This window comes from Grammomys surdaster, unplaced genomic scaffold (genome assembly GCF_004785775.1).
Source record: "Grammomys surdaster isolate TR1022 unplaced genomic scaffold, NIH_TR_1.0 66, whole genome shotgun sequence".
NCBI lineage: Eukaryota > Metazoa > Chordata > Mammalia > Rodentia > Muridae > Grammomys > Grammomys surdaster.
Window position 1 is genome coordinate 1,648,054 of NW_021604568.1, and position 14,121 is coordinate 1,662,174.

At 48.1% G+C, this 14,121-nt stretch overlaps 1 protein-coding gene across 1 annotated transcript; it reads left to right on the top strand.

Annotated features, from left to right (window-relative positions):
- The first annotated feature begins 3,726 nt into the window (after window positions 1–3,726).
- Frat1 (FRAT regulator of WNT signaling pathway 1) lies at window positions 3,727–6,079 on the top strand. The gene has a single exon (XM_028775562.1). The coding sequence runs from the start codon at window positions 3,727–3,729 to the stop codon at window positions 4,552–4,554; it is 828 nt and encodes a 275-aa protein (XP_028631395.1). The 3' UTR covers window positions 4,555–6,079.
- The last annotated feature ends 8,042 nt before the right edge of the window (window positions 6,080–14,121 follow it).

The following is a 14,121-nucleotide window of genomic DNA, read 5'->3' on the forward strand; positions in this document are numbered from 1 at the left end:
AAAAAAACATAAATTATAAACTGCTACTAATTAAATTATTTCATGTTCTCTGTCCCATCTTATGTTGTTGTTGTTGTTGTTATTGTTTTAAAATTTGACCTCAATCTTCTTTTTTTTTTTTTCTTTTTTTTTTTTGGTTTTTCAAGACAGGGTTTCTCTGTGTAGTTCTGGCTGTCCTGGAACTCACTCTGTAGACCAGGCTGGCCTTGAACTCAGAAATCCGCCTGCCTCTGCCTTCCCAAGTGCTGGGATTAAAGGCGTGCTCCACCACCACCCGACCTCAACCTTCTTTTTTATTATTTATTTATCTTCATTATATGTGCATTGATATTTACCCAAATGTCTGTGTGAGAGTCTCAGATTTCATGGAACTGGAGTTACAGTTGTGAGCTGCAATGTGGGGTGCTGGGAATTGAACCCAGGTCCTCTGGAAGCACAGCCACTGTTCTTAAAACTGCTGAGCAATCTCTCCAGCCTCCTTACTTCTATTTTTTGAGGCAGGATCTCATATAGTCCAGGCTGATCCCTAACTTGCTCTGTAACAGAGGCTGGGCTTGAACTCCCGACCCTTTTACCTCTGCTTTCTAGGTTCTGAGACTATAACTATGTGCATCATACCTGGTTCCCTATCTCACCTTAAGCCTTTAAATAATCAGGTTGAATAATACAGCTGACAAGAGCTACGCTGACCATGCTCTCATATGAACAACGAGTCAAAGTGAGGAGGAAATGTGTCAAGTAAACTAATTAAATAAATGACTCTTCCATGATTAAAACCAATTTTCAACACACCAGGAATACAAAGGCATATCTTCAGCTTGTAAAAGCCGTCAGTTCAAAACCACAGCTAACGTCAAAGATAATGATTTCCTGATCATAGAGATGAGCATGGCTGTTCTCACCACTTCTATCCAATCTTTTTATAGCGATTCTAAGTAGGGCAATAAGTAAATACATAAAATAAATGGCATCTAAATTACAAAGAAAAAAATTCCTGGAGCAGTGTCAAATGCTTGCAAGCCCAACACTTAAGGAAACTAAGACAGGAGGATTATCAGAAACTCTAGGATAGTCTGGACTACAGAGTGAGCTCTTGGGGGTGGGAGTGAGGGAACAGATTCTTTATCTGCCAAGAATAGCTGTTATAATACCACAGAAGTGCAGATTACCTAAAGTTAGACGTTCGATTACGTTCTTCAAACTGGCTCTGTTACAAGGGAGCTGTTGAAAGAGCCTGGAACCCCAGCACTCGGGAGGTAGAGGCAAGATGATCATGAGTTCAAGACCATCTTCAGTTACAGAGTGAATTCCAGCCCAACTGGGCATACAGGCAACCTTGTCTCAAAAACTGAAGAGAAAAAAGAGGAGGAGGAGGAGGAGGAGGAGGAGGAGGAGGAGGAGGAGGAGGAGGAGGAAGAGGAGGAGACTGACTTTTCCTCTGTTCTGACATTCTTCATTCTTGAAATAAATGAACCCAACTCTCCTTTTAAATGTTTAAAGTTGCATTTATTTAGTTGGGGGAGGGTGTTGAAATCCAAGGATAACTTGTAGGAGTCTTTTCTTTCTTTCCACCAAGGGTCCTGAGGACTGGACTCAGGTAGCCAATCTCCGTGGAAAGCATCTTTTCCTCTTAGGCATCTTACAGGCTACCCAGCTCTTTAAAAATGTTTAAATGTGTATGAGTGTTCCGCCTGCATGTATACCTATGCACCACCTGTGTCGCTGTGCACACAGAGGCTGGAAGAAGGGGTTGATATCCTCTGGATGTGGAGTTACAAATGGTTGTGAGCCTCTGGGAGTGCTGGGAACCAAGCCCTGGTCCTCCAGAAGAGCAGCCAGTGCTCTTAACTCATGAGCCACCTCTCTCATTACTTATTTACTTTTTAATTCAGTCTCACTATTTTGTCCCAAACTAGTCCAGAACTCATGGATTTGAGTAATCTTCCCAACTCTGCCTCCCCAGCCAAAGGTAAGCCCTGGCTGCTGTACTCAGCTCCTACTCAGTACTAGAAAGAAGCTGCCTGCACACTGTCAGACTCTTCTCTGGCCTTGGTGTGTCTCTGTGTAAATGCTTTATGACTAGTTTTAAAATAACTTTGTATTGTACAATTTACATGTTACAAAATTCACTTAAGTTCTCTCTCTCTCTCTCTCTCTCTCTCTCTCTCTCTCTCTGTGTGTGTGTGTGTGAGTGTGTGTGTGTTGTGTGTGTGTGTGTGTTTGGAATAGAAACTAGCCACAGAGTTCAGGCTGGTCACAAATTTGCTATTTAGCCAGGAATGATTTTGAACTTGTGATCCTCCTGCCTCTGCTTCCCTAGTGTTTGGACTACAGATGTGTGTCACCACAAAGGAAGGAGTTTGTTGAAGTCCATTTGAAAAAGGTCATCAGCCGGGCGGTGGTGGCGCACGCCTTTAATCCCAGCACTTGGGAGGCAGAGGCAGGTGGATTTCTGAGTTCGAGGCCAGCCTGGTCTACAGAGTGAGTTCCAGGACAGCCAGGGCTACACAGAGAAACCCTGTCTCGAAAAACCAAAAAAAAAAAAAAAAAAAAAAAAAAAAGGTCATCAAATTACTATTAGCTCAGAAGTAAAGCACTCCTACCTTGGGCAAGGCCCTGAATGTAATCCCCAACACTTTAAATCATTAAATAAACAAACTTGACCTAGTGGCTCCCAACTGTAAGCAAGAGAATGAAGAGTTCAAGGTTATCCTCAGCTACACAGCCAATCCAAGAGCATACTCAACGCCCAGTCACAAAATAAATAAATATTAAAAAAAACTAATAGAGATTTGGTTAACCATTAATTCAACAATGCTATCTGGAACAGTTAAGATGGCTGAGGCTCTGTTTTCATATAACCGGCTCACCATTGCTACCTTTTATAGGTGACTAGTCTTCATTTGACTGGTGAATTCCGTTAACACACATTCACTTTCCATATTACAGGTCCTTGCAAAGGGCCAGTAGTCGACTGCAACCCCTAAATGCCCTGGGGGCCCCAGTCAAGAAACACTAATCTGTGGCCGTTTTGCGCCAACTCAGCCATCCACATCAGACAACAAGGTCCCCATCCTCCTTTCTATCCTTGGCAACATCTTTTACCTAATCGCCACTCCGATTCCTAGCCTCACTCCCTCTCCTTTCCATCCTCGTCTGACTCTGTCACCCAAACCTTTAAAAAAAAAAAAAAAAGCCACCGCCTAAACCAAACCACTTGACGTGCTGAGGGGAGTGTGTGGAGGTGTAAGTGTGTGGAAGTGACTGTGTGTGGAAGAAACCAATCGAGTCCCCCAAGGTGTCCATCTTGTGGAATGTCAATTAGGCCCGGCTGAGCGAACCAGAATCAACTTCCCAGTGCATCCCTGCACACAGTAGGTACGCCGATGAGGCTCGGGGACAGCCAGGCTCTACTCTGTCCCCTAGCCCTACAGGCTCCCCACTGCCAAGGAGACAGCACCCCCCGGCTGCGCGCGGTGGTAGGAGCCGCGCGACGTCACCCATTGTTTACAAATCAACCCGAGCCGGCAGCGTTCCGGCTCCCGCGGCTCTAAGGCGCGCGGTGCCACTGCCCGGTGGTCCCGGCTTCCGCGTCCCAGGCTCGGCCCCCGCCCAGCCCGGCCCGGGCCTCCGCCTCGCTCCCGCCCCAGCCGCGGCCCGCCGAGCCCGCGGCCAACCGAGCCGCCAGCGACGCCCGCACAGCCGCGGGAGCCCGGGCGGGGGGCCATGCCGTGCCGGAGGGAGGAGGAGGAAGAAGCCGGCGACGAGGCAGAGGGGGAGGAGGACGACGACAGCTTCCTCCTGCTGCAGCAGTCGGTGACTCTGGGCGGCTCGACCGACGTGGACCGGCTCATCGCCCAGATCGGCGAGACGCTGCAGCTGGACGCGACGCACGACGGCCCGGCCTCGCCGAGTGCCGCCCCGGGCCCCCCGCCCGCGCCCCCGCGGGTCCTGGCGGCGCTGCCGGCGGACAAGGCCGGGACCCCAGCGAGGCGGCTGCTGCGGCCGGCGGGGTCAGCGGAGGCCGAGGACCCTGCGCCCCCGGGGGCCGTGCGCTGCGTGCTGGGGGAGCGCGGGCGCGTGCGGGGCCGGGCGGCGCCCTACTGCGTGGCGGAGATCGTCCCCGGCGCCAGCGCGCTGCCCCAGCAGCCTGGCCTTGAGGGACCCCCGGGAACCGGCAAACTAAGCACCCCGCAGCCACTGTCGGGCCCGTGCCGGCGGGGTTGGCTCCGGAACGCAGCCGCGTCCCGCCGCCTGCAACAGCGACGCGGATCTCAGCCGGAGACCCGCACTGGCGAAGACGACCCGCACCGGCTCCTGCAGCAGCTCGTGCTCTCGGGAAACCTCATCAAGGAGGCGGTGCGGAGACTTCATTCGCGACGGCTACAGCTACACGCAAAGCTTCCCGCACACCCGTTCCTCGGGCCTCTGTCAGCCCCGGTGCATGAGCCGCCTTCGCCCGGGAGCCCTCGCGCGGCCTGCAGCGACCCTGGCGCTTGCATGAGGAGGGCGCAGCTCAGAACTGGGGACGACCTTCTTGTCCCTGGCAGCTAACAACCTAGGTGCCCACAGCACCAGCCTGTAGCCGGGGACCAAGAGATTCACCCCAGGGCTTCACCCACCCGGAGCTGGTGGAGGACTCGAGCATTTGGAAACGGGAAAATAAGCTAAGGAAGACAGCCGAGAAATCGCAGATATTTTCATGGATAACTGAAATTGAGAGCCCCAAACTGTTTGAAACCCAGGACTTAGGTTTGTTTAAAGCAGATTCTATAGAGCGCACCCCAAACTGTCAGCAGGACTCCTCCTTTGGCTTGATCCAACCTGGTCGCGGCAATTCCGCGCAGACTCTCCTGTCCAACCGGGCGACCACGTGGCCACGGTGCATGCTCTCAGGATCGGCTCAGCCAGCTATGGAACGAAGGACGATGATCCCGTTACTTGCTGTACTTTTCAGGGCTGGTTCCTGATCCACTTTGGGGGAGGGGGAAAACAAGAGTGGACTTAATTTCGGGGAGCACCCCAAAATACCACACTTGAACATTTAACGACAGTTAAAAGACCATCTCATCGTTTGCGGTGCTGGTTTCAGTGTAAAACATGCGATACCACGAGAGGACCCTCTTGGGGCTGAATAGAAGTATCTGGCTTTTTTGTCTGTCCCCCTTTTTTATTTCAACGGGTTGCTGTTAGCAGAGTGTTAAGGGGAAGCTTTACCCCACGAGGGTTGGGTGGGAGTAGGCAGTGAGCTGTGTCGAGTGATGGAAGGGTACAGCGAAGCACGGAGTGAACCCTCCTGCCTTCCTAAAGTTGTGTTTTTAAAGGAGACCCATCCCTCTTTGGGCTCAAGGTCACTGTTTCCTGGGTGTGCACTGGGTCGTGGGGCTCCCGCACTGAGACTAACCGAATTGCCTTGTTGGGAGAAGAACACACTGTTTTGCAAATGCAGGAGTCCTCAAGGGACGCTCCCGCCACCTCCCAGAGGGAGTGGGGTTGTCGGGTGCTGAGGCCACCGCCCCTGCCCCTCCTCTCGGCTTGTAGACAAACTGCCTTGAGACAGTGACCACCTTTCCCCTTGGTTCTGCTGCCCTACTCAAGCGGTGTGGCTCCCCTGATGCTAGGGGCCAGGCTAGGGTTCTGGGGAGGTTCCACTTAATGGACACTCCAGGGACACAGCTTGGGACAGTCTCACACAGCCTCTTTTTCTAATGGGCTCTCGGGGCCATTTGTAATAACAGCTGCAGTTCCCTGGATAGACAAGAGTTGATTTCCTCCTTATGACCCTCCCCCAGCTGGCCAGCTCGCCTTTGTAAGGGAAGGAAACCTAGTAGAAAATGTGACCCTCCAAATGGGAAAGCTGCAGGCTTTTTGCTATCGTGACTGTGAAGTGCTTGGAAATACTGTTCACTCTGAGTGACCGTTTCGTTTTAGTTTTATGGAGTCAATGGCTTGTTCAGACGTGGCTATTGACATATCTACACTTCGCACCGGAGTGACTGGAATCGTGGCTGTCCTGATTAGAGGATTTTAACTTAACTGAAATAACTGTTTTTGAATAAATGTGTTGGGTTCCCCCCCCCCCCCGCGCTTTTATTTTGTACTTGCCTCCAGTGAGAAAGATGTACAGAACACATTTCTCTGATCTCCATAAACATGAAAACACTTGAAATCTCTGTCAGCCTGGCTCGAGGCTGGTAATTAGAGGCCTTTGTGTCTGAACAGCTCAGTAGTTAGACGAGGTCTGTGCAGCTGGGTGTGTGTCGGTGCTGGCATGAAATTAAATGAAAGTGAGGTCAGGTTTTGGACCAATCCCATTCAGCAAACCTCAGAGCCTTTTGGGTGTTGGGGAGGACTTCAGAGCAGCAGTCTGGGAGGCTTACGTGAGCTCCACCTACACGGGCCCTAATGGGGCTGTTAACTAGGTGCTCCTCAAGATATAAACCCGATGGTAGGAACACTGGTTGAGATCTTATTAAATGGTACCTCCCTTTGCCCTTAGTACATTTACTAGCATACTGTCCCAGCGATGACAATCTCCCGACTCTCCCCTTTCCTGAAATACTACAGTCTGTTCCCTCAAGGAAGGGGCTGAGTTGGATAACAAAGGGTGAAGTGGGAAAGGGACCTTGGAGAAGTATTGGAACTCCGTGGTTTTTCCATTTCCTTACCTGTGTCACCCAGACCGTGAGATACAGCCAATGTGGCGGCTGCCTGGCATTTACCAGAGAGAAAATGGTTGGTGGTCCCTAGCCCTTCCTTTCCAGAACTGGTTCTAAGTAGGCAGGTGATTGGGGTCCTTGATTTTTCATTCAACAGAAACCCACTCGTTGGGACATCCTCTGTCTTGTGTACCAGATGTCAATTCTTTTGATTCAATGTACCATTGCATCTTAAATCCATCAGACATGTAGTCTGAGCCTGGGGGAAGAGTCAGAATACCTCCAGCAGGTCACTTCCCATGACCTGCCCAGCAAGCGGAGGACAATTATGGGGACTCAACAGACAAGGAAGGAGTCTCTGTAGTGCAGTGCCGAGCTTGTGTGAATGGCAGTCAGAGGCTCTGGTGTGGGCATAGCCCTGAGTTTTTGGTTATTGAGGGACTTCTCAGAGGTCTAGGTCTGAGCAATCCAGGGCTTTCTCTCCACCAGCAAATTATCCATTATCGAGTGCTAATGCACTGAAGAACTGGATTTTTAGACGCTTGGTAGCTCATGTTTATATCCCAGCACTTGGGGAGCTGAGACAGAAGGATTGGTACAAGTTCCAGGCCAGCCTAGGCTACAGAATGAGAAGGTGACTATAAATAAATAAGCAGCCAGAGCTCACCCAGTACAGGCCTCCCTGTAAAGATGAAACAGAAACCAGGCTTGGTACACGCTCATAATCCCGGCACTTGGGAGGCACGGACAGGAGAATCAGGAATTCAGGGTTAGCCTTAGTTGCATATTAGAGCCAGCTTGGGCAACATAAGACCTTTTCTTTCTAAAGCAGCAGGAGGAGGGGAGAAGGGATGAGAAAATTAATAGGTACTATGCATGGAGATACTATGTAGTTGGAATGCAGTACAGTTCTATAAACCTTTTATAAAAATCTTGCCAAGGGCTGAGGACCTAACAATAGTCAAGCTCCTGTCTAGAATATATATGGCCTAGAATTACACACACACACACACACACAAACACAACTTCTGCCAAGGTGCGCATATAGCTCCAACTACTCAAGAGGCTGGAAGCAGAAGGGGTGGGTCAATCCTGAGGTTTGTATTTTTTAAGATTTATTTTATTTTATTTTATTTTATTTTATTTTATATAGATAAGTGTTTGCCCAAATGCATCCATGCCCAGTGCTCTGAGGTCAAAACTGGAGTTCAGATGGTTATGAGCCGCCATGTAGGCGCTGAGAACTGACTTCAGGTCCTCTGTAGGTGCAACACTTAACCACTGAGACATCTCTCCAACCCTGGAGTTTGAAACTAGCCTGGGCAATATGGCAAGATGCAGCCCATTTCTTTCTCTCCACTCTAAGATCTTTCTTTCTTTCTTTCTTCCTTTCTTCCTTTCTTTCTTTTTTTTTTGGTTTGGTTTTTCGAGACAGGGCTTCTCTGTGTAGCCCTGACTGTCCTGGACCTCACTCTGTAGACCAGGCTAGCCTCGAACTCTCGAACTCAGAAATCCGCCTGCCTCTGCCTCCCAAGTGCTGGGATTAAAGGCATGTGCCACCACCACCCGGCAAGATATTTCAAAGAGTACTTATACTTAATAAAAGGTATGTAAATAAAAATGAAAAATCTAGCCAAGTTCTACTACTCACCTTTAAATCCCTTTTTTAGAATAGAATAAGTCAGAATTTATATCAATGATTAATGTTATTAGAACCGTATATGCTTGCATGCACTCATATACCAGTGGGTTGAACACCAGAGTTTCATGAAAACTGAGCAAGATAGACCCAACCATATCAGACCATTCTATATATGGTCTTTAACTGGAGAACATAGGCAGGACAGAGTGATTCTCTGAAGTCAGTGGTGAGAAATCCATCAGTCTAGAAGCCAGATTTTTGGGGATCCCAGTTCAGGCCTCTTTCCAAGTGCTCCATACCAGGTCCAGTTTTGCTCACTGGGTAAACCTGCATGTAAACAATACCTCCGTGGCTGCCCAGATTGGTGACCTTGACATCAGACCCCTTGAAAATGCTGTCCCAACTACCTAGATTTCTGGTGTGCCAGGTATGCTGTAACAATCTTGATTTTTTGATATAGGATCTCACACAGCCCAGTCTTGTTTCATAACAGAGGGTAACCTTGAACTTCTGACCATCCTACTTCGACTTCCCAAGTACTGGGATTACAGGTGTTATTGAGTCCTGGGGTTTGAACCCAGGGCTTCATGCATGCTAGGCAAGCATTCTTCCAACAGGACAACCTCCCTTGCTTACTGTCACCATTTTCTTATAAATCATTCTGCACAGTACAAAGATGCCTGAGCGAGATAAAAGACCAAAGCTACAAATGGAATGAAATAACTAAAATTAATCAATTAGCAAGTAAGTGATTTGGATAAAAGAAAGGCACATGGAACACTCCAAAGCCTGCCACCTTGGATCATTCTAAACCAGACTTAAATGCTCTGAATTCAATTTTTATCGTCCCCCCTTTTTTTTCCAGTTCTTTTTCCAGCTTAGAAGCAGGAACATGGAGTGAAGATCAGACAACACTTTCCTACCCAGCAAAGTCTGTATTGAACCCTGTGATCCTTTCCTCCCAATCAGAAAAGAGTTGCCTTGGCAACCAAATTACTAACTCACTCAATTAGTGCCCCCTTCCCTCTCCACCAGTGCTCCGTAATCACAGAATGTCAGCCCCCGAGAGCTCAGGCTTTGCAGGCTGGGGCTCCTGCCTCATCCAGGGATGGATACACTCTGCATGACGCTGTGGAAGCTGGTACAGGCACAGAAGGAAAACTCTCCTGGGCAGGGCTCCCATGCCTATCTGAAGAGAGTGCACATGAGCTGCCTTTGTGCCTCCCAGACACAGGGAGCAAGAGCTGGGCGCTGCGGCAGCCCTCTGAGGCTAGCCGTGTACAGGGTCTACAGGCTCATTACATCAAAAATTCATCTGCAAAATGGGATAAGTACAGAGCCTAACTTGCAGAACTGTGGGAGATTTGATAATCCATACGTAGCAAATAGAAAAACAAACCATTACTCCTGTAAGCTTGCTTCTCTCTCTCTCTCTCTCTCTCTCTCTCTCTCTCTCTCTCTCTCTCCCTCCCTCCCTCCCTCCCTCCCTCCCTCCCTCCCTTCCTCCTTCCCTCCCCCACTCTCTATGATAGGGTCTTGTTACCCCAGGTTGACCCTCACTTGCTGCACAGTCACCCCTCCCTCTGAATTTCTGATCCTTTTGCCTTTGCCCCCAAATGCTGGGATTATAAACTTTTACCATTACTTTGGGCTCAGGAAACTGTTATATAAAAGTACAACTTCAAGCCGGGCAGTGGTGGCACACTCCTTTAATCCCAGCACTTGGGAGGCAGAGACAGGTGGATCTCTGAGTTTGAGACTAGCCTGATCTCCAGAGTGAGTTCCAGGACAGCCAGGGCTACACAGAGAAACTCTTGAAAAACCCAAAGCAAAAAAGTACAACTTTGAGTCTTTTAGAAAAGCATGTCTCTTAATGATAACATCAGTATCTCTCCCCTCCCTCTTTCCCCCCTCCGTCTTTCCCCTCTTCCTTGTGAGGGCTCATGCACAGACCATTTCACAGAGCTATGTGCCATCATTCCCCGATCTCTTTTAAAAGGCACAGAGAATCATGGGGCTGACAAGATGTCTTAGTGGGTAAAGGGGCTTGCTTACTGCCTTGCCTGACGACCTGAGTTTGATTCCTTAGGCCCACTTGTCCACATACTTGTTTCTATGGTGGATAGAAACAACTCCCATAAGTTGTCACAACTCTTGTGAGCTGTGGCATGTGCATGCCCACACACATACACATAAAATTAATTTTTAAACAAAGAGGCACAGGGAAGCCAGTGAGGGGATGCACACTTGTAACCTTGATACTTGGGAGGTAGAGGCAGAAGAATGCAAAGTTCAAGGAAATCCTTGATTATAAGACAAGATCAAGGGCAGCTGGGGTTACGAGAGAGCCTGTCTCAAATCACAAACCAAAAAGGCACAGAAACTGGGGATCTAGCTCAGGGGTAACATGCACAAGGCCCTGGGCCTGACTTCCATCACTTCAAACTTGTCTCCTCTGAGATCAGATCACTGGATCTCAAACCCTGCTGCAGTTTCACAGGAATGTGTTAAAGGTAGCTGAGCTAAAGACATTATCCAGATGTTCAGTAAGGAAGGGGCAGAGGTTACCTTCTAGGCAAGCAAGGGAAACAACTCCATTTGGAACTTGTAGAGTCAGGGTAGTAGGATTATCACCAGCAAAGGGTAGGGTGTACAGTGAAGGGAGCCTGGGGCCCAGCTCTTACGATCCCCTCCTTGTTAGAAAACCCACCCTCTTCTAATTCAATTTCTGTGCTCAGCTAAAGTATGGCTTGCCTATCTTCTGCACTTCTGTCTATAATTTGTGCTGAAAAAAAAAAAAAGTCATGCAATTGTGTCCCAGGAATTATGTCCCAGCTCATCCATTCCCTGCTTCATCTTCTTTACTGTCATTACAGAGTTATCTCGGGGACTCATGTGTGCATGCCTCCTTCCCAAAGAGATTATATATTCTTTGATGGCAGCGGGATGACAAAATGAAGAGTGTGTCTTAGGCAGATAGTTGAGCCACATGGCACAGGGAATGAACTGAGGCTGAGGGGGACTATTTATGGTCACCCAGATCCATGGCTGGCAACCAGACACCAGGCAATAAAGGCCCAGGATGGGTAGGGAGAGGAAAAGACAGGAGACAATTTCAAAAAGAAAACTCACAGTACAGTACCATGTAGCCATAAAATGCTGTGTTGGAGCCAGACTGCCTGGCTCCTTCCTGTAACCCTGGGTAGATTTCTTCACCTCTCTTGTAATAACAAGAGTTTCCACCTGATAAGATTGTTGTGATACTAGTAAAACCACTCAGGCCCCCACCCAAAACATGGCTGCACTAAATACTAGCACTTGGGTATTAGTATTCAGTAAATATTTGCAGAGCAAACAAACGGGGGTGGTTTCAACAGCATGGCGCAAGCTAAGGGGGCCAGGAACGAGATAATGAGCTGAGTTGCCAAGAAGTCTGAAGTTGGGAAAGGAGGGACAGAGACTGAAAAGGAAAAAAGAAGAGGTTAGAAATGCGGCCAAGAGGCATCGTGATTGTCCGGTAAATGCATGGCTCTGAGTTTAACACCTGGCAATGTAGAACAAAAATCACAAAAGAGAAAATGGTTAGAAAGGATTCCTCAGCTGAGTGGTGGTGGCGCACGCCTTTAATCCCAGCACTTGGGAGGCAGAGCCAGGAGGATTTCTGAGTTCGAAGCTAGCCTGGTCTACAGAGTGAGTTCCAGGACAGCCAGGGCTATACAGAGAGACCCTGTCTCGAAAAAACAAAACAAACAAAAAAAAAAAAAAAGAAAGAAAGAAAGGATTCCTCAGCCAAGAGAAAAATCCATGCTTAATTGAAGCTAAGTAGAGGAAGGGGAGCAATTAAAGGGAGCCTCTCTGAGGGACCAGGCTCCTGGCAGAGGAAGGAAGAATGGGGTTCCTATTGTGGGCGGGGCTCAAGGAGAGGAATTAAGTGTGGATGGTTCATAGGACAGCACCCTGGGTTACAAACTGACGGACCATAGAGAATCGCAGGATCTAACCAGGCATTAAATCAACTTTCTCTATAACCTTTTAGCCTGGGAAAGCCCAGTGTTTCTGTGAATGAATGTAGCTAATGCTACAAAGGAATACAAACTAACACTGATACCAAGGAGTTCAGTAACTGTTTCTCCTTATCAGCCACCGACTGACTCCCGGGAGGTAAGTGTGGAATCCCAGCTGATAGGCTGCCCAGGCAGTTTATTTGATTTATTGATTTGGGTGCGTTAAAAAGGCACAGGCAGGTTATCTTACCTCTACCTTTGCCCTGCCTCTGCTTGTTCCTGTTTTAACTTTCAAAATTAGATCTCACAGCCTAATATTGAAAACTCTTCCCCACACATGGAAGTCATAGTCACAAGCACTTCTTCCTTCCCTTTCTTTTATTTTTCCTTTAAAAAAATAAATTTGCTTTATCTTATGTAAGCAATACAAGCCCTTTCCTCCAAATGCACCTTAAATAGTACTTTTTTTTCCCAGCTGGAATGAGCATGGGAGAAACTGGAGCCTTCAAGATTGATAAAGACCCTCTTTGCCAAGCCTGACAATATGAATCCAATCCTGGGACCCCCATGGTGGAAGGAAAGAACTCTGCATGTTGTTCTGACTCCCACACACGCACACACATGTACATGCATGTGTATACACACATACACAAATAAATAAATGTAATGAAAACATTTCTGAGACAGGGTTTCTCTGTGTATTCCTGAGCTGTCCTGGAACTTGCTCTGTAGATCAGGCTGACCTCAAACCACCTGTCTCTGCCTCCTAAGTGCTGGAATTAAAGGTGTGTGCCACCACCACGTGGCTGAGAAAAAAATGTTTTTTTAAAAGAGGCTGGCGAGATGGCTCAGCAGGTAAAGGTGCCTACCGCCAAGCTTGACCATCTATGTCTGATTCCTGAAATCCCCATGGCAGAAGAGGAACACGAACTTCCTCAGCTTTTCTTCTGACACACACATGCACACACACATACGCACATGTATACACACATACACACGTGTGTATGCCTGTAATGATGTATACCTATATTCCCAATACTTGGGAGGTAAAAGCAAGAAGATCAAGAGTCAAAGACTGGGACTGAAGAGAAGGCTCAATGGTTAAAAGCACTTGTTGCTCTTGCAGAAGACCCAGGTTCAAGTCCCAGCACCCACATGGTGGCTCACAAATATCTGGAACTCCAGTTCTGGGGGAGTCAATGGCCTCTTCCGATCATTGTGGGCACCAGCTTCACACATAGTACACAGACATACATGCTAGCAAAACACTCATACATATAAAATAAAAAATAAGAGGCTGGAGAGGTGGCTCAGCGGTTAAAAGCACTGACTGCTCTTCCAGAGGTCCTGAGTTCAATTCCCAGCAACCACATGGTGGCTCACAACCATCTATAATAGAATCTGATACACTCTTCCAGTATGCCTGAAGACAACGATAGTGTACTCACATATATAAAATAAATAAATCTTTAAAAATAATTAATTAGCTGGGCAGTGGTGGTGCACACCTTTAATCCCAGCACTTGGGAGGCAGAGGCAGGCGGATTTCTGAGTTCGAGGCCAGCTGGTCTACAGAGTGAGTTCTAGCACAGCCAGGGCTACACAGAGAAACCCTGTCTCAAAAAAACAAAAAACAGGCCGGGCGGTGGTGGCGCACGCCTTTAATCCCAGCACTTGGGAGGCAGAGGCAGGCGGATTTCTGAGTTCGAGAGTTCGAGGCTAGCCTGGTCTACAGAGTGAGTTCCAGGACAGCCAGGGCTACTCAGAGAAACCCTGTCTCGAAAAACCAAAAAAAAAAAAAAAAACAAAAAAAAAA